This window comes from Neophocaena asiaeorientalis, unplaced genomic scaffold (assembly GCF_003031525.2).
Source record: "Neophocaena asiaeorientalis asiaeorientalis breed wild unplaced genomic scaffold, Neophocaena_asiaeorientalis_V1.1 scaffold191, whole genome shotgun sequence".
Classification (NCBI taxonomy): domain Eukaryota; kingdom Metazoa; phylum Chordata; class Mammalia; order Artiodactyla; family Phocoenidae; genus Neophocaena; species Neophocaena asiaeorientalis.
Genome location: NW_020175105.1, coordinates 275,917 through 294,230, shown reverse-complemented (window position 1 = coordinate 294,230; position 18,314 = coordinate 275,917). Strand labels below are relative to the sequence as shown.

The 18,314-nt window shown below is 45.4% G+C and overlaps 1 protein-coding gene across 1 annotated transcript in view; it reads right to left on the bottom strand.

Moving 5' to 3' along the window:
* Window positions 1–18,314, bottom strand: part of ABCA13 (ATP binding cassette subfamily A member 13) — a 268,906-nt gene that overhangs the window by 118,919 nt on the left and 131,673 nt on the right. The window contains 4 exon segments of the mRNA XM_024764386.1: window positions 214–332; window positions 2,150–2,223; window positions 9,447–9,538; window positions 15,787–16,035. Of these exon segments, the coding sequence (XP_024620154.1) occupies window positions 214–332; window positions 2,150–2,223; window positions 9,447–9,538; window positions 15,787–16,035 (534 nt within the window).

Below are 18,314 nucleotides of genomic sequence, written 5' to 3'. Positions count from 1 at the left end.
CAGGTGACTCTCCATGGACGGGATTCCCCCAGGGCAAGAGAGAAAGTCGGCAGGAGGAATCTGATTAAGGCCTGCAGCATTTCTTTGGAATTCTTATGAGCATCAAAGCTGGTACTAGACTTCTGAGTTTTGAAGAGCGTCAGCATTTGAAACACTCGGATTTCTGAAGTAATTCTGGAAACAGGGAAGAGCCAGCGCCGGTTTCAAACCCACCTTGGTTTTTCCTCCGGCGCCAGCAAATACTCCTCCAGGGGGAGGCCGGAGAGGTTGAGCAGCCTGTGGCCCAGGCGGTTGGTCAGGTAGGGAGCCCTGGTGCTTCCACTGGGGCACTTCTGCAATTGTTTCCAGAGACGTCAACTAGAAGCTTATTCATAACCCACACACAGGTTTACTGACATTAAAGTAAACGTGACTTTTCCTCGCTGTCACGTTTTCCATGAATCATCAGTGGCTCTTTACATGTCCTCAAATCTCTTTAAGAGTTACCTGTTGAAACATTTGAGAACTATGCTAGAATTCCACTGCAACCTTTGCTGTCAGATTTGGGAACTTCCCAACATTTTCCTGTATGTAAGCTTAGGCAGATTTGTAAGAACTCAAAAGGTGAAAAATGGTTTCACTGGGGTGACCTCGCATTTGACGAACCAGAAAGAGAGTCAGAGGATGATGGGCAAAAAATTCAAAGGAACGTGTTTCTTCCCTAAATGCCTCACAGGCTTAGAATCAGGAAATATTTGCCAAGCAGGGACCACCCCGACTCCCCCTTTCCTGAGGGCCTCTGACTCCTAACACAGGGACCACAATTCCTGCCCAAGCACACAATGCCACAAAAAAACGGATTCTTCAGTTGAGTCGTTTGCAGGAAAAGCTGCATCTTTTCCACCCCTTGTGTAATGATTCATACATGATAACAGCATCTTGCAAGAGCTACAGCAAAGAGACCTGTTAACCAGGGCTTTATCTGGCATTTCTGAAGCTGCCTTGGCTATGGAGCTTTTTCATGGGAAATGCTTTTCTTCTTGCACACATATCACTGAGGTCTCACATGAGGTTCACGTGAGTTGCCGTGAACTCACATCAACCACTTGGTACTTGTTCATTCATTCCTCTGCCACTGACACTCAATCTCGTTCCAGTAAATTTTAGGGAGCTGGTAACAAAAGGTACCAGTCTAACAGGACGATTAGACCAAAGCCACAGAATAAGAGCATGGAGTGAAAATTTACAGGGTTCATGAGTTAATGGAATAAACAAGACGGGGAAGAAATAAATCACTGTGTCCTAAAAGAACTTGAGCAGAACAGCTGGTCACTGCAAAGGAGCACCAGTCAATCGTCTCTGGTGGGTCCCACCTGGACATCCCCCTCACTGCTGTGTAACTGCCTCACTTACATCCAGACATTTGGTCTAGGAGAAGAAAGCAGATCAGGTCCATTGAAAGGAAGACTTCCTAAAGTCACTAAACTATTAGGAGGAGTGTTTCCCACAGGCCACTAAACAGAAAGGCCATGTCAACATGTTCAAGTGGCCGTTTTCTTAATAGATCCTGAATTTCAATTAAGATTTCGCCTTTCCTTTTTCAGTAAATTAAGATTGCCATATCAGCTTGTGCCTTTTATGAATTGCCTTTTGAGATTTCCTTTGAAATGAGTTCCAACCAGTTTTCCACAGAAGTTTCACTCCATTCTCCTCCGCAGACTAGACAGGGGAAAACCCACTTCCGTGTGCTCTTGTACTGATCAGCCATAGTTAGAAGAGCCTAGTGCTGTCTTCGCTTTTAAAATCTAGCTCTCGAAACTCAAATAAAAATACAACAAGAGCTTGAGGTCATCCTGCCTTGAAATTCTGGGAAACTTCCCCCCAAAGGGCAATCCTAGCTTCCTCAGCATTAATTGGAGAAGATCCTTTGCTTCGTGAACACTGCTGGACAGTCACCGATCATGACCAGTGGGCAATGAACAGGAGGACCACACTGGAAACCATGTCACAACACCTTTCCAAGAAGCAGCTAATCGAGTAACCCTAAAGGTCATTTAGTTCAAAAGTTCATTTAGTTAACAAAAGTGACGGTTTTTCAGATGGGGGTGAACTCATCTTTGTTCCTTGAGGTTTAGACTTTTTAGAAATAAAAAACACAGTGGAAACCTACCAGGTAGCCGCAGGACTCCTGGACTCCTGGGTGAGAGGAGAAGGGGTCCATGCACCAGCAGGAAGAATTCCCCCCGACACAGCGAAGGAGAGATGGGGTGATCCTGAGATCACAGAGCTGCTGTATTCCCATGAAAGCATCCTCCAGACTGGAGCACAGCTCATGAGAGCATCATCTCGCGCTGCAGAAGGCCAAGCGTTCACATCTGTTTTCACAGCTTGAGCTGTTAATCTGAGGATAACGTCCTATTGCAATGACAATATTTCCATTATATTAAATGATGCTCACTTTGTTCGTGCGTTGAATGTATCACCGAGGCTCCTGGGACCTTCAGCAGGGACTCGGGGGGCTGTCATGAACCTTGGGGCTCCTGGTGGCTAAACCGGGAGCCCTCAGCACCAGTGTAGCAATGAATAAACACAGGTGGTTGCTAATTCCTTTTCATCGTGTGACACTGTAATTGAATCATCATTTAAAGAAAGGCAACTGGTATTAAATTTCCATCATGAAGAACCACAGTGCCGCAGAAACTGCTATGAAAACAACTTACAGCAGACGTTCAGAACCCTTTATTTTTTTCTTTAATTTTTATTTTATATTGGAGCATAGTTGATTAACAATGTTGTGTTAGTTTCAGGTGTACCGCAAAGTGATTCAGTTATACATATATATGTACCTATTCTTTTTCAAATTCTATTCCCATTTAGATTGTTACATAATATTGAGCAGAGTTCCCTGTGCTCTACAGCAGGTCCTTGTGGGTTATCTATTTTATATATAGTAGTGTGTGTATGTTAATCCCAAACTCCCTCCCCCCGCCACATCCTTGCCCCTGGTTACCATAAATTCATTCTCTAAGTCTATCAGTCTGCTTCTGTTATGTAAATCAGTTCACTTGTACCTTTTTTTTTTTTTTAGATTCCGAATATAAGCCATATCGTATGGTGTTTGTCTTTCTCTGTCTGACTTGCTTCACTTAGCATGACCATCTCCAGGTCCACCCATTTTATTCCAAAACTCCCTATAACTTTTCTCCTTGTTAGGCCTCATACTTTTTTTTTTCACTAATGTTTGTAAATCAAAATCTGCTTTAGTAATGATAATTGTGTTTTACTCAAAAATTGGGGGAGAAGGGAGGAAACTGACATTTACTGAACTACAGGTGCCCCGCTAGGTGCTTTTACTACAACCGCTTGCCAGCCTCACTTTTGGGAAGAGGGAGTGGGGTTGTCAGAGGCCGGGGTCTCACCCAGCATCACACTTTGGAAGGCGGTCTTTTGTCCTCTGAGCCCTCACTTTTTGCTTCAGACCTTGATGCTCCAACTGAGAACATCAAGGTGAAACACATCCAGTCCCATGAAAAGAAACCTACCATTTCTATTAACAAGGTTAGCAAAGTACAGTTTCCATGTAAATTTCTGAAATAACAAAAATAAGTTCAAGGCTTTGCTGGTGTGACTTTCTTGGTTAAGCAGACAATGGGGACTCCAGTTTGAGTCTTGAAAGTGAACAGGGAAATATCACCTAAGGCAGTGATGTGTTTCATCGGACTGCTTGCTGTATCTGATAATTACTTGGGGAAAAAATAACTCCATTTACACTTCTTGAGCTCAGGGCCTCCCTTGCGTTAGCCGCAGGCCTTCAGTGACTGTGGGCAAGCGTTCACAGCATAATGAATTTCTCCAAAAAGTCCTCTTTGTCCCTTCCAAATCCTCCACTAGTTCTTCTCCTGGCTGCCTGTTAGAGAGTAATAAGATGTGACCCGCAGAGCTGCACAGAGACCAGCCACAGCACTGCACAGATTCTGGATTTGGGAGCCGCCCAGCCTCCAGGAAGTTCTGAGCTGCAGGAGCCACGTGAAGTTGCACTCACAGGGGAGGATGGAGGGGAGGAAATGTGAGGATCAGACACGTCCACTTCCCTCCGGTGTCAGGACCCCAAGCGCCCAGCCCCTCAGCTTTTTGTGGCACCTGGCCGGGCTCTGCAGGACACACGAGCAGTGACAGTCATCCCGAGTGACGTGCCTGACACAGTCCCTCCGTCCGCTGGGTTTGGCAAGGCTGGATCAAAGGCTGGCCTCTCTGACACAGGCCCGCTGCCTGCAGTTTCAACTGTCGGAGTGCACTTTGCATCTCAGCATGAGGAAGGCATTCTCAGGACCTACTCCTAAGAGAGGAAGTTTTGACACAAACTCTCCTAAAGGAGCCAAAAGCCTGGCACGGGGCCACCCTGTGGTCCAAGGTGACACTTGCTCTCTCTTGAGAAGTGGCCGCAGGGTGATGTTAATCGAGCAGAGGAAGGTAAGTCAGGACCCAGATCACACAGGGAGGACGAGGCAGAGCTGGGATGTGGGCTCGTGCAGCCCTGCCCAGAATCTGGGTCCACCTCTTCCAGAGTGCCGGACATGTCCCCTCTGGGTGCTTTTGCTCCCGGACCTCAACTTTCCATCTCCCCAGGCCCATCTGAGGGAAGCTGTCACAGCCGTGCCAGGAGCGAGGGCCCGACCTCATGAGCCAGGGACTCTGGCATCTCAGAGATCATTCCTCAAACTGCTGCCGTCTGACCATGGACACGAACCCGACCCATCTCCCCACTCGGCTTTGAACGTGCAATAGAAATATACGATTTGCCCACTACCACTCTGTTCTATACAAAGCAGTATCAAGAATGAGTGGGAAAAGTGACTGTTTTACTTCAGGGGTAGTAGGGAAATCACGGCTGGAGTGTCACCAGACACAAGCCCTGGGACATAAGCCTTGGTATTGAAATCTCCCAGTCTGCTTCTAAAGGCTGGGAACTTCAGCGCATTTTAAAATTTAAATTAGGCATCATCTACTATAATGGGAAAATGTAAAGTTTAGTTCATGTTTATACCACAATAGCTTTTTCTGGAGATTTTTGCTGCCTTCTGTGTGAAAGGAGGTAAAGGCAGGAGTTCAACTTGGCTCCCGCAACCTGAGCTCAGAGTCTGAACAGAAAAACAGTCAATACGCAGAATCTCATCTATCGTTTTAAAATGTTTCTGTTAATTTATAATCAAACGATGACTAAAGTCTGCCTAAAACGGAATATGTAGATATTGAATTCAATGTTTTACACTTACAGAAGGACACCTATTTGTTTTAAATAAAACATTTTGCTTCGATCTGGGACTTCAGTAAATCAAGCCTTTTTGTGTAACATGGACAGAAATTATTATTGATAGAAGGATCCAAAGCACCCCCTTGTATAAGGCACCCCGCCCCCCAGCTTTTTGTCATGCTGACCAAGGAAAAGAGTAGAAATGGTTACAAATTAGGAATGAGTTAAGAGATGAGGATTTCACAAAGAAAGAGGCAGAAACAGAAACAGACCAGGAAGGCAGAGGAAAGTTAAGGGCGGATGCCGGGGGGGGGGGGGGGGGGGCACAGTTCTGGGGACAGCTGCCCTTCCTCCAACAGTATCTGAAGGTAAAACAGACGTCTGAGCAGAATTCTGAAAATGTTCTGCTCCCTGAGCATTGACTCTACTTCTTTATCCCTCTTGAAAGACTAGATACTACAATTAAAAAAAAAAAAATCTCCCAACAAACAAAAGCCCAGGACCAGACGGCTTCACAGGCAAATTCTATCAAGTATTTAGAGAACAGGTAACACCCGTCCTTCTCAAACTCTTCCAAATTATAGCAGAGGGAGGAACACTCCCAAACTCATTCTATGAGGCCACCATCACCCTGATACCAACACAAGACAAAGATGACACAAAAAAAGAAAACTCAGGCCAATATCACTGATGAACATATATGCAAAAATCCTAAAAAAAATACTAGCAAACAGAATCCAATGGCACATTAAAAGGATCGTACACCATGATCAAGTGGGGTTTATCCCAGGAATGCGATTCTTCAATATATGCGAATCAGTCAATGTGATTCACCATATTAACAAATTGAAGGGCAAAAACCACATGATCATCTCAACAGATGCAGAAAAAGCTTCTGGAAAAATTCAACACCCATTTATGATAAACACTCTCCAGAAAGTGGGCATAGAGGGAACCTAACTCAACATAATGAAGGCCATATATGACAAACCCACAGCAAACGTCATTCTCAATGGTGAAAAACTGAACACATTTTCTCTAAGATCATGAACAAGACAAGGATGTCCACTCTTGCCACTATCATTCAACATAGTTTTGGAAGTCCTAGCCATGACAATCAGAGAAGAAAAAGAAATAAAAGGAATCCAAAGTGGAAAATAAGTAAAACTGTTACTGTCTGCAGATGGCATGATACTAAACATAGAGATCCCTAAAGGTGCTACCAAAAAACTATTGGAGCTAATCACTGAATTTGGTAAAGTTGCAGGATACAAAATTAATGCACAGAAATCTCTTACATTCCTATATACTAACAATGAAAGATCAGAAAGAGAAATTAAGGAAACAATCCCATTTACCATTGCCACAAAAAGAATAAAATACTTAGGAATAAATCTACCTAAGGAGGCAAAAGACCTGAACACAGAAAGCTATAAAACACTGATGAAAGAAATCAAAGATGACACAAACAGATGGAGAGATATACCATGTTCTTGGATTGGAAGAATCAATATAGTGAAAATGACTGTAGCACCCAAACCAAATCTACAGATTCAATGCAATCCCTATCAAATTACCAATGGCATTTTTCACAGAATTAGAAAAAAAGTTTTAAAATTTGTATGGAAACACAAAAGACCCTGAATAGTCAAAGCAATCTTGAGAAGGAAAAATGGAGCTGGAGGGATCAGACTCCCTGACTTCAGACTATACTACAAAGCTACAGTAATCAAGACAGTATGGTACTGGCACAAAAACAGAAATATAGATCAGTGGTACAGGATAGAACGTCCAGAGCTAAATCCATGCAGCAGTGGTAACCTAATCTATGACAAAGGAGGCAAGAATATACAATGGAAAAAAGACAGCCTCTTCAATAAGTGGTGCTGGGAAAACTGGACAGCTACATGTAAGAGAATGAAATTAGAACACTCCCTAACACCATACACAAAAATAATCTCAGAATGGACTAAGACCTAACTGTAAGGCCAGACACTATAAAACTCTTAGAGGAAAACACAGGCAGAACACTCTATGACATAAATCACAGCAAGATCCTTTTTGACCCACCTCCTAGAGAAATGGAAATAAAAACAAAAATAAACAAATGGGACCTAATTAAACTCAAAAGCTTTTGCACAGCAAAGGAAACCATAAACAAGGTGAAAAGACAACTCTCAAAACAGGAGAAAATATTTGCAAATGAAGCAACAGACAAAGGATTAATCTCCAAAATATACAAACAGCTCATGCAGCTGAATATCAAAAAAACAAACAACCCAATCCAAAAATGGGCAGGAGACCTAAATAGACATTTTTTCCAAAGAAGATATACAAATTGCCAACAAACACATGAAAAGATGCTCAACATCACTAATCATTAGAGAAAGGCAAATCAAAACTACAATGAGGTATCACCTCACACTGGTCAGAATGGCCATCATCAAAAAATCTACAAACAATAAATGCTGGACGGTGTGGAGAAAAGCGAACCCTCCTACACTGTTGGTGGGAATGTAAATTGATACAGCCACTATGGAGAACAGTATGGAGGTTTCTTAAAAAACTAAAAATAGAACTACTGTGTGATCCAGCAATCCTACTCCTGGGTATATACCTGGAGGAAACCATAATTCAAAAAGATACACACACCCCAATGTTCATTGCAGCACTATTTATAATAGCCAGGACATGAAAGCAACTTAAATGTCCATCAACAGAGGAATGGATAAAGAATATGTGATACATATATATAATGGAACATTACTCAGCCATGAAAAGGAATGAAATTGGATCATTTGTAGAGATGTGGATGGACCTAGAGTCTGTCATACAGAGTGAAGTACATCAGAAAGAGAAAAACAAATATCATATATTAACACGTATTTGTGGAATCTAGAAAAATAGTACAGATGAACCTATTTCCCGGGCAGGAATAGAGACACAGACATAGAGAATGGATGTGCGGACACATGGGAGAAGGTGGGGAACTCAGCTCAGTGCTCTGTGATGACCTAGATGGGTGGGATGGGATGGGAGGGGGAGGGAGGTCCAAGAGGGAGGGGATATATGTATACATATAGCTGATTTACTTCACTGTTTGGCAGTATCTAACACAACATTGTAAAGCAATCATACTCCAATAAAATATATATATACCTTTTTTTCTGCCAACTGTTCTTTCTTTGTTGCCAGGTTGGGCCCAGACTACACCCTTCAGGGCCACAGGTTATATTTCAATTTCTCAAAGGTAGACGCTTTTTACATCCTGTGTGTTTCTTTGGACAGAAGGGAAATAAAAGCATCACTATGGAAGCTTTTATTTAGTTAAAAAAAATTACTTTCTTTTTCAAGAGAAAACTAAAGTGAAACAATGTAATTAATTTTCTATTAATTCTTCCTCACTGAGACTGCTAACAGTTACTCGGTCTTGTGCTAATCACCAACATGAGTAATGCACAGAATGTCATCCCAAATTAGGAAAACATATGCCAATATTGTATTACTGTCTGGATTTGTATATTTATTACGAAAACCATACACTTTAGTACTTAATACATCATTATGGTTTTTATCACTTTCCCCGTTTGTAAATCCTTGAGGCGGGGGCCATGTGCTCCATCAATCCTGGTTCCTACAACAACATGATATTTATAGTAGATCCTCAATAAATAACAGTCGAGCAAAATAAGAAAGAGAGAAGAAAGGTATGTCTATGAAGAAAGGCATGTTTTATCAAGGTTTCATGAAAGGTCATCTCTATAGTATCATTTGCAAAACCTAGAAAACAAAGTCTTCAAAGTAATTCACACCCACACTGATGTTACGGACTTTTTCACTCCCTTTAGTTAAAAAAAGTACAATTAATCTTTTCATAGGTACAAGTTTACCCCAAAAGCAAACAACAGTTACTACATATTTCATACTTAATTGCTACCTTATTCTTTTAGCTTTGTTCTTTGGGGGTTTTAGTTAGCAAAGGGAATGTTATTCATTATTAATTAATGTTTTTTGCAATGATATAAAGCATGTATTCACCAAGGAAGGGAAGGGGCGATGATGAAGCTTATTTCAGGTCATTTTAGACGGCAGCACCCTCAGGCCTGCTCAGTCTCAGCCCTACAGTGAGAACAGGTGACACAGTCCTGGAGAAGCCAGTCCTGCCAGCCTGGGGGCGGCTGGCTGGAGGCTGCATTTCTGCATCGGACACTTAACAGGTCTGAGTGTAAGTCAGCACAGAGCAGGTCCTGATCCCCAAACTTCTGCAAAAGCATGCGGCCGAGCTCCACGTCACCGTTCTCACTGCTGCTTGTCATGAGACAAAGGAAACAAGGTGGGAGGTTAGTACTTGCCTGGGAGCTCACAGGACAGTCTGTCAGAGAGAGCCCAGGCCAACTGTCCAGGCACATGTTCCTAGCAGCACACATAGAGCTAATCGTTCACCTTTTTTATGGTGAAGCCAAATCAGCAACCGGATGAAGAAATGTCTTAAAAGCACAGTTTTACCACCACAGACAATGCATTTTTATATACTTGCATTCAAGTGTATTATTTTTCTCATCCTTTCACTTAAAATTATAATATTACCAACTCTGGCATTTTTGTATGTTTTTTAAAAATTAATTTTAAAGGCTGCATTGTATTACATCATGTTAATATATTAAAGTCTATAAAACTATTCTCTGACTGCTAGAGCTCTGATATGCTATCAGTACGTGTCCTATAGCATAGCCCTGCAACAAAACAACTTCTGTTTTTCATAAAGTAGTTTAATTTTTTTATTTTATTTATTTATGTTTTTGGCTGTGCTGCACAGCTGTGGGATCTTAGTTCCCCGGCCAGTGATCAAACCCGTATCCCCTGCAGGGGAAGCACGAAGTCTTAATCACTGGACCTCCAGGGAAGTCCCACAAAACAACTTCTTCTATCTGTTTTCTTGTGTGTTTCTATATGTGAATTATACTGAACATCTTCTTGGTAAGAAGTCCTATGTATGCTTTAAGGACACAATGAATTATAGTATCTCTTTTACTGGCACAAATCTCAGAAGTATGTTCACAGTTCAAGCAGCATCCATGGGAACCAAGGCCACCAAGATGGAATCTCCTTATTGAAGACACCATCAAAGATAAGACACACTATTCTTATAGTCTGGGAGAGATACAGAAACAAACTCTACATTAAATTTTATCCATCAATTGTAAGAAATATCTTGGCTTGAGAAAATGTAAAGGAGACGATATTTTAAACCTGGCTGATTAGGAGTGGGGCTCATTTCAATTAATTAAAATTCTGGATGATAAGTGTTTATGAAAGAATAGAGAGATTTATTACTTTCTAGAACTTATGTAATTTACAAAATGCTTTTGAATAGACATCGCTAGGAACACTTATCCTCAAAATAAAGGAAAAAATGATAGATCATTTGCATGTGAACGATGACCTCAAATTTTTGGAAAGAAGCAGTATATAAATTAACAAATGAGCATAAATGTTTTTTTCTAAAGAACGTCAACATTAGCTTCTCTTAAGAAATGTAGACACTGCAAAGTAACCTTCAACCACTGAGTCTTCTAATCGATTTCTTTGTTTATAGACAAAGCAGAGTTGACACCTGAACACCTTTTGACCTTCTACCGGCGATTAAACCTGGGGAGGTCTGGGTAGGTGAGGTTCGTGCACCCCACTTCCTGAAAGTACACGTCAAAGCCCAGAATGAGGCGCAATGTCCATCCTCGAGCAGTGCAGCCGCAGCACAGACGGGGACTTTACAGAGATTCCCAATTTCCATAATCGGCAGTGAGCCTCTCATGCAGCAACCTGGTGTATTCTCTGCTCAAAATATATCACTGGTTCCCTGTCACCTATGAGCCTTGAAAGAGTATTCAAGTCCCTCCCTGCTCTTCCTGACTTTCTCTCCCAGAAGGCACCCCGGTCCAGCCCAGTGGAACCGCCCTCTGACGGGGCAGACCAACTCCCTCTGAAGGGCATCCTCTTCCCTGCTACCTGGTTGGACACCGTCTCCAGCCACTAAGCCCCAAGTTCCTCCTCCTGTGAGCCCCCATCTGCCACCTCTTCTATCCCGTTTCCTCCCAGTGGCTGCAACATCTCCACTGGCTTAACTGTGGGCTTCTCATCGCAGAACAAAACAATCCATGAGAGAAATGGGAAGGCTTAGGACAGTAGTCAGAACACAGCCGATTCTCAAAAGCACTCTGTGGAACAAACTGTCATCTTGTTAATGCACTGAAATCGTAGGCCTACTCCTTCATCTCTACCCAGTTATTTTACTTCCCGCAATGTGATCTTCCCAGACCTCTTACCTTTCAGAAAGGACCGATTATAAATGGAAAAGAAAGAACAGCTCACTACACCGAGCTGAGGACAACTTTACTTTCAGGCCTAAGTTGGAATGTGAACACCGCTATAGCATCCAAAACCAAACAGAATAACTACGGGCTTCCCTGGTGGCGCAGGGGTTGAGAGTCCGCCTGCTGATGCAGGGGACACAGGTTCGTACCCCGGTGCGGGAGGATCCCACATGCCGCGGAGCGGCTGGATCTGTGAGCCATGGCCGCTGAGACTGCGTGTCCAGAGCCTGTGCTCTGCAGCGGGAGGGGCCGCAACAGTGAGAGGCCCGCGTACCGCAAAAAAGAAAAGAATAACTATTTATAGGAAAACACCTTCTTCCCCACTGCATGAAATACAACCAAGATTTTTAAATATCCAGGTGGTTTACAACTGGCCTAATCTGATTCCATACAGCTGTGTCCAGAAACACACAGCAATGAAAGATGCTGAAATTTACAACAAAGCTATGTCTCATAAGTAGGCAGCGTGACCTCTGTTTCTGACAAATGAGAACACACTTTTAGAAGGAAAGGGACGTATTTTCCATGGAAATGTTGCCCATAAAATGAAAACGTTATTTGTGGCATCTGTGGAAATACTCTGAATAGCTCTCTTTTGGCCCATTAACCCAAGAACAAATATGAAAGTTTGAAATGTTTTTTTTCTGAAAAAAAAAATATTGATCCACAAAGTAGTTTACTTGGAATAATTACTAAGAGCAAGTTTCAAAGTTATGGTTTACTTTTTACTACTTTTTGGCTTAGGTCTAGAGGTCACTTGAAAAACAAGGAAAAAAGAACTAGCTTTAAATTAGCCCTGTTGCCATACAATACAAACGCTTGTTCTTAAACGATTTCTTTTTGGTTGTCTTCAAACTCTTGGCTGTATTTAAAGTGCTGTTAGAAGCACATGAAGCCTGTCCTTACCAGACTCTAGGGATTGGAAAGAGTGCTCGACTGGGATTCCTGAGGCATTTCCTACACAGGGCACTGCTTCCTCTCCACGCCAGCATTTCTCAAAACTCCACGTGCAGCAGCGTGATCAGGGGCTTGCTTGAACCAGCGCATATTCTTCACCAGCACCCCAGGGGCTTCGTGTTAACAAGAGTCCCAGATGACTCTGACGCAGATGGAGATCAAACCAACTCGAGAAAGCAGCCTGCGTGGGCCTCCCCCCATACCCCTGCCCCGTGCCAGCCCTGGACTGACCGGCAACGGCTCCAGGGGTCCGCGGGCTCCGTGGGAGCTTCCCCAGGCAGAGGTGCCTCAGGCCGGGCAACACAGGACGGCATTTGAAGAACAGGTGCAAAGCACCCGGAGTGGGGAGGAAAAAGGGCCATCCTGCAGAAGGTGGCCCTCGGAGACCTGCGGACTTCAGCCTCCCTGGTCTCTTGGCCCGAAGGAGGAAAGCAGACGCCTTCTTACTCCTGAGCCAGGGAGCGTGGCTGCCTGGGCATCTCAGGACAGACACGGCCGAGGGTCCCAGCAGCCAGAGAAACTCAAACAGCGCAGATGCTCAGTGAATATAATGTGGATACACTTAAAAATAGCTCAAATGGTAAAATTTGTGTTGTATATATTTCACCACAATAAAAGCAAATTCGCTGGATGAATAGACACCTTGAACCAGAACTAAATAAATAAAGTAACAGCAACTGAGAGTCACTTGCCTACACAGGACTTTCTTTCTGAAACTAAGACACGGTTCCCAGGACACTTCTGAGAGTGAAAGGGCATGATTGATATGGATGCCAAGATGACAGGCCTCAGCTCTGAGCAAAGTGGGACACGTGGTCACCCCACTAGAGCAGAAGGAGGACACAGAAGGAGGTAGTGGTGTCCATGCTGAGCCTTAAGCAGAGCAGCTGTGCAACCCGAAGGGGTAGAGGCCCCTCCTCGCCCACGAGGAGAGCCCAGAAGAGCAGGGGAGTCTGCATCCGCATGAGCCATCTCGGGCAGCGTTTTATAGTTTCCCCTCATAACTAGGTAGACTGCTACTCTACGAAACAAAAACTAACGACACGGAAACTCGTTCTTTCTGCTTAGTCTGAAACTAAAGGTTAGAAGAGGGGAAATACGCGATTTCTGACAGAACACACACCCTATCCTATGGCCCGGCCCGTCTGTAAGGATGAGAAAATGAGCAACAGATATGTAAGAAGCCTCCTCAGCTTCTTAGAAATGGAAGGAAATATGAAAATATCTATCATTCTCAGACTCAGTGTATTTTGGAGTGCATTCCTTCTATGAGAGATTAATACTGTGAGAACAGGAAAAATGCTCTCAGACAAAAAAAAAACATAATTACCAAATGAATAACGCAGTGGAGAAAGTGAATGGCTATTTGCAATCATCTCAATGCTGTTTGAAAATGGTTTCAGTGACATGAACGCCATGTAGAGAAATCTTCACCTGCCTGAAAAGAAAAGGTGAAGAGGGGAAGACGGGGCAGAGGGGAAGGGAGATCACTGAGAATGTGACTTAATCGCGTGGGATGCTCAATCCATTCAACATGTAAAGTGCAATTTAAAACAATCATAAAGTGACTGAGAACATTCAGTCTCAAGAGTAACCTAAGAGCCGCCTAACAAAGCGATGCGTCAGCAGGTCTGGGCCTCAAACGCAAGAGTGCAGAGTTAGAGAAATAAGCTTCCTCTCTCCCACGAATGTGGGGATTCGGGCCTGTTCTGTTCATACGCGTGTGACTACCAAGAACGGTACGTGGCATGTAGTAGGTGCGTAATAAATACTTGTTGGATAAAAGAATCAAGGGTTTTACGGGGCTGTAAATTGGTGCACATTTATAAGGATAATCTGGTAATATGCATCCTGAAAATACTGACGTTACCCCTGAAAAACTTGTGACGGAAATGTATGAAGGTGGAAAACAACGGACAGTTGCACTTTTGTAACTGAAAAGCTCAAAATAGTCACAGCTCTTACATACCTGAGGAGTGCAACAGAAATCTGAACATCTGGCCGGTAAGAAGCATTAGTGGACATTCTCACACATTTAACCATTCCATAAATGAGGGGTGAGAGCAGGTAAATAAAGCACTGGGCCAGAGAGGAGGACCCCTCTTGGAAAGGAATGCTCGGGACAGATGCATGGTTCTTCACACAAGGCTGGGGGGGTGGGGGGATCCCGTTACCACGGAGATAGAAGCCAACCAAACAGTTCATTCTCCACTTTTCCTTTTGTGCCTCTATTTGTTTAACTCCGCAACACATACCGTTGTAAAAGTGGCGAAAGATCAGCAAGGACTCAGAGCCTAGACAATGCAGCTCAGTACTTTCATCAAGATATGCATTTGACAAAAGCAAACCTACCCCCGACCTCCTGGCTGCCCACACCATGCTCGGCCCGATGAAGATGCCTGCTCAGCGTGGACCAGGCGCCCCGAGTCCGGGTCTTGGCCCCGATGAGACTGAGCAGGGCCTGCTGGAAGGAAGATGGTCCAGGGTCGGCACTCGGTGTAAAGACGCCCAGATCCCGGCCGCGGCAGATGCTCAGCGAAGATGCTCTGAACTTGGTCCAGAGGGACCAGCCCACCCAGGGCGAGGCTCTCAGGAGGCCGGGACCTCTCTCGGGTCCCCAGCCCCCCATGGGTGAAACAACACCCCTGGAGGCTCTGAGAATTTCCTACATAAACTCATCTGGCAGCAACACTCAGACTGGCCTGAACGTATTGGCAGAACAGGACTTAATCTGGCTTGGGGCTGTGCCGGGGCCCCCTCCTGTTTAGAGAGAAAATCCAGACATTTCTCTGCAGAGGGGGGCGTGCAGCTAAGGGCCAGTGTCCCAGAAGCAGCCTTGGAGGGTTTGTGAAATAGACAATGTATATATTCTTCTAAAGTCCTAACCACTCTGGACCACATGCAGCCCTCCCAGTCCCAGCTCAGGGCCCGTGGGTGGTTGTGAGCCCCACTCTCTGCATGTCAGCGGCCGTGTCCCCTTCCACCAAGGGGAGCCCGGGGGGCACAGAGGTTGGACCAGGCTTGCCGCATCTGTCCTCAGTATGTGTCGTAAGACAGGCCCCGAAAGAAGCAGGAGCTTCTCAGTGCTCACCCTCGGGAACACCGACCTCCAAAACGATGACAACGCATGTATGTTTGAAATTCTTAAAGAATCAGAGCTACTGTTATTCCTAATCTGTCCTGACATAATTTGGAAATAGAAGGGAAGAAGCCAAAAAATGTTCTTACCTGAAAAAGTAGGTTTTGGCCATGTCGTAATGGCCAGGTGTCAGTTTGAGGGGAGGGCAGCTGACGGCCAAAGGCCTCACCAAGAGCAAGCCCATCGCCAAGGCCACGAAGAGCACGGGAAGCAGCAGGTCGGAGGCGGTGCCCTTCCAGGCCCGACCCGAGTGGCAGAGCCGCTTCAGCAGGAGGGCGGCCGTCTGTGCCCAGAGCAGGGCACCGCCCCGCACCAGGGGGGCCCAGCAGGCGTGCCGTCTGAGGGGACGGGAAGATACGGCTGGTCAGTGCCTGGGGCCCACGTGGCATTCCCGACACGCCGCCCGTCGTGCAGGTCCCTTCACTGATCCCTGAGCCCAGGAGCACCAGCAGCTCCCACTCTACCCTGAGGACACACCAGAAAGTTACACACACGGGGCGTCTCACGATATGAAACTCAAGGACAGAAGTCTCGGTGGCCCCCACTCCGCTCCTACTTCTGAAGGGGGGCAGGCAGACGCAAAAGGATGGGGAGACGGGGCTTGTGTTTATTCTCACGGGTTAAAACAAAGCCTGCGACATGAGCCTGCATTCTCGCACAAGAAGTACGAAACCAAGGCTTCCCTGGTGGCGCAGTGGTTGAGAGTCCGCTTGCCGATGCTAAAAAAAAAAAAAAAAAAAATTAGAAAACCAAGACGTTCCAAGGTCCCCGGGGGAGGGGTGGGAGGTGGCAGAGAGGGCACCCCCTCTCCTGGCTCTCCTCCTCTGTTTTCACCCCGTGTCTTCCCCCTCGCAGGTTACATCCTGGTCAGGATTCGGGCGGCACCATGCCTGCCTCTCCCCAGGTCCCTGCGAACCCCCGCACCCTGCATCCTCCACCACATCCAGGGCATCCCCGGTGAGGAGGAGCTGGGGCAGCCTCACGGGGCCAGGGCAGGGGGTCCCGACCTCGCCTCAGCACCGGCCTCCCTTCCTTATGCGGCAAATCTGATAACAGCCCTCCTCAAACAGAGAGGCAAAAGGTAAACCCGGAAAGCACAGCACAAACTGGGCGACCTGGCCCGGCCCTCCTGCCAGGCTCCCTTGTAGGGCGGTCATTGGGGTCCACAGACTCTGTGCAGTGAACCTGCCCCCATTCCGGCCAAACAGCCCGTGAGAGCAGATTCTGTATACAGCTGATGATGCAAAGTTGGGAGCAAACAGAGAGGCCCATGGACTGCAGCCTCCAGCCAGGCACATCTAAAGGACGACGCACTGAACCTCGGCCAGGCCCACGGACCCCCCCACTGGTTCCTCCTAAAGTATCGCACAAGAAAAGCGGCCTCTGAAAGAACAGATGTGGGAGCTCCCTGGCGGTCCAGTGGTTAGGACTCTGCACTTTCACCACCGCGGCCCAGGTTCAATCCCTGGTCGGGGAACTGAGATCCCACCAGCCATGCAGTGCGGCCAAAAAAAAAAAAAGGAAGAAACAAAGAACAGATATGCTAAATTGACTGTACTGCTTACAAACATCAAACTGAAATACAGTTAATAAAAGAGCAGTGAATAAATTTAAAGTCCCGGAAGAAAACATTTTTAAAGAAACTACCATCTTGAAAGATAAAAGATTGATAATAGCACTGAGAGCAGAACTGCAGAGGCACAGCTGGAGAAGAAAATGCGTATCTGAAAGAACCCCCTCATCTGTAGATCCTCCCTGAGAGCCAGCGTGTACAGGCTCTGGCTCTTTGGTTTCTGTCCTCAAAAAAGGTGTAACACAGGGATTGAGATAAAAATGTAAACAACCCAACACACTGTAAACTAATGTAATGTGGTGGGCAGTGCTTCAAGGATTGGAATCAAAGACGCAGTCTTGGGAGGTTTGGGGGAAAGTGGGGACATTTAGGCAGAATCCTTAAGACCCACCAGGAGATGTTTGAAGGCAGTCAAGGAAATCTGGATGTTTAAAGACCAGCACATGAGCTATTAACCAGCGTGGCATATTCGGCGGATAACTGTGTGAAGCGCTGAGTACGCGTGGCAGGTGGAAGAAGGTGAAGCCCTTTACCAGATGCTTTGAAGATTAGGGTTGACAGGCTTTACTGCACTGAAGGTCACATGATGAGAGGCACATTATGATACAAAGTAACATTTTATTATAAAACAAGCAGCGCTCTCTCATGAGGCTGGGCTTGTGGTGAAAATAGTGGTTAATACTTCCGGCTACATTTCAGATTCACCTGGGGACCTTGTTTTAAATGCTGATTTCCAGGTCCCACCTCAGACAGAATCAGATTTTCACAGACTCAGAGATTAAAATCTGCTTTAAAAAGAAAAAGAAGAAAACAAAACTTCCCAGGGGATTCTAATGCTCAGCTGGGTTAAAGAATTGCTGATTTGGGCTTCCCTGGTGGCGCAGTGGTTGAGAGTCCGCCTGCCGATGCAGGGGACACGGGTTCATGTCCCGGTCTGGGAAGATCCCACATGCTGCAGAGCGGCTGGACCCGTGAGCCGTGGCCGCTGAGCCTGCGCATCCAGAGCCTGTGCTCCGCAACGGGAGAGGCCCGCGTACCGCAAAA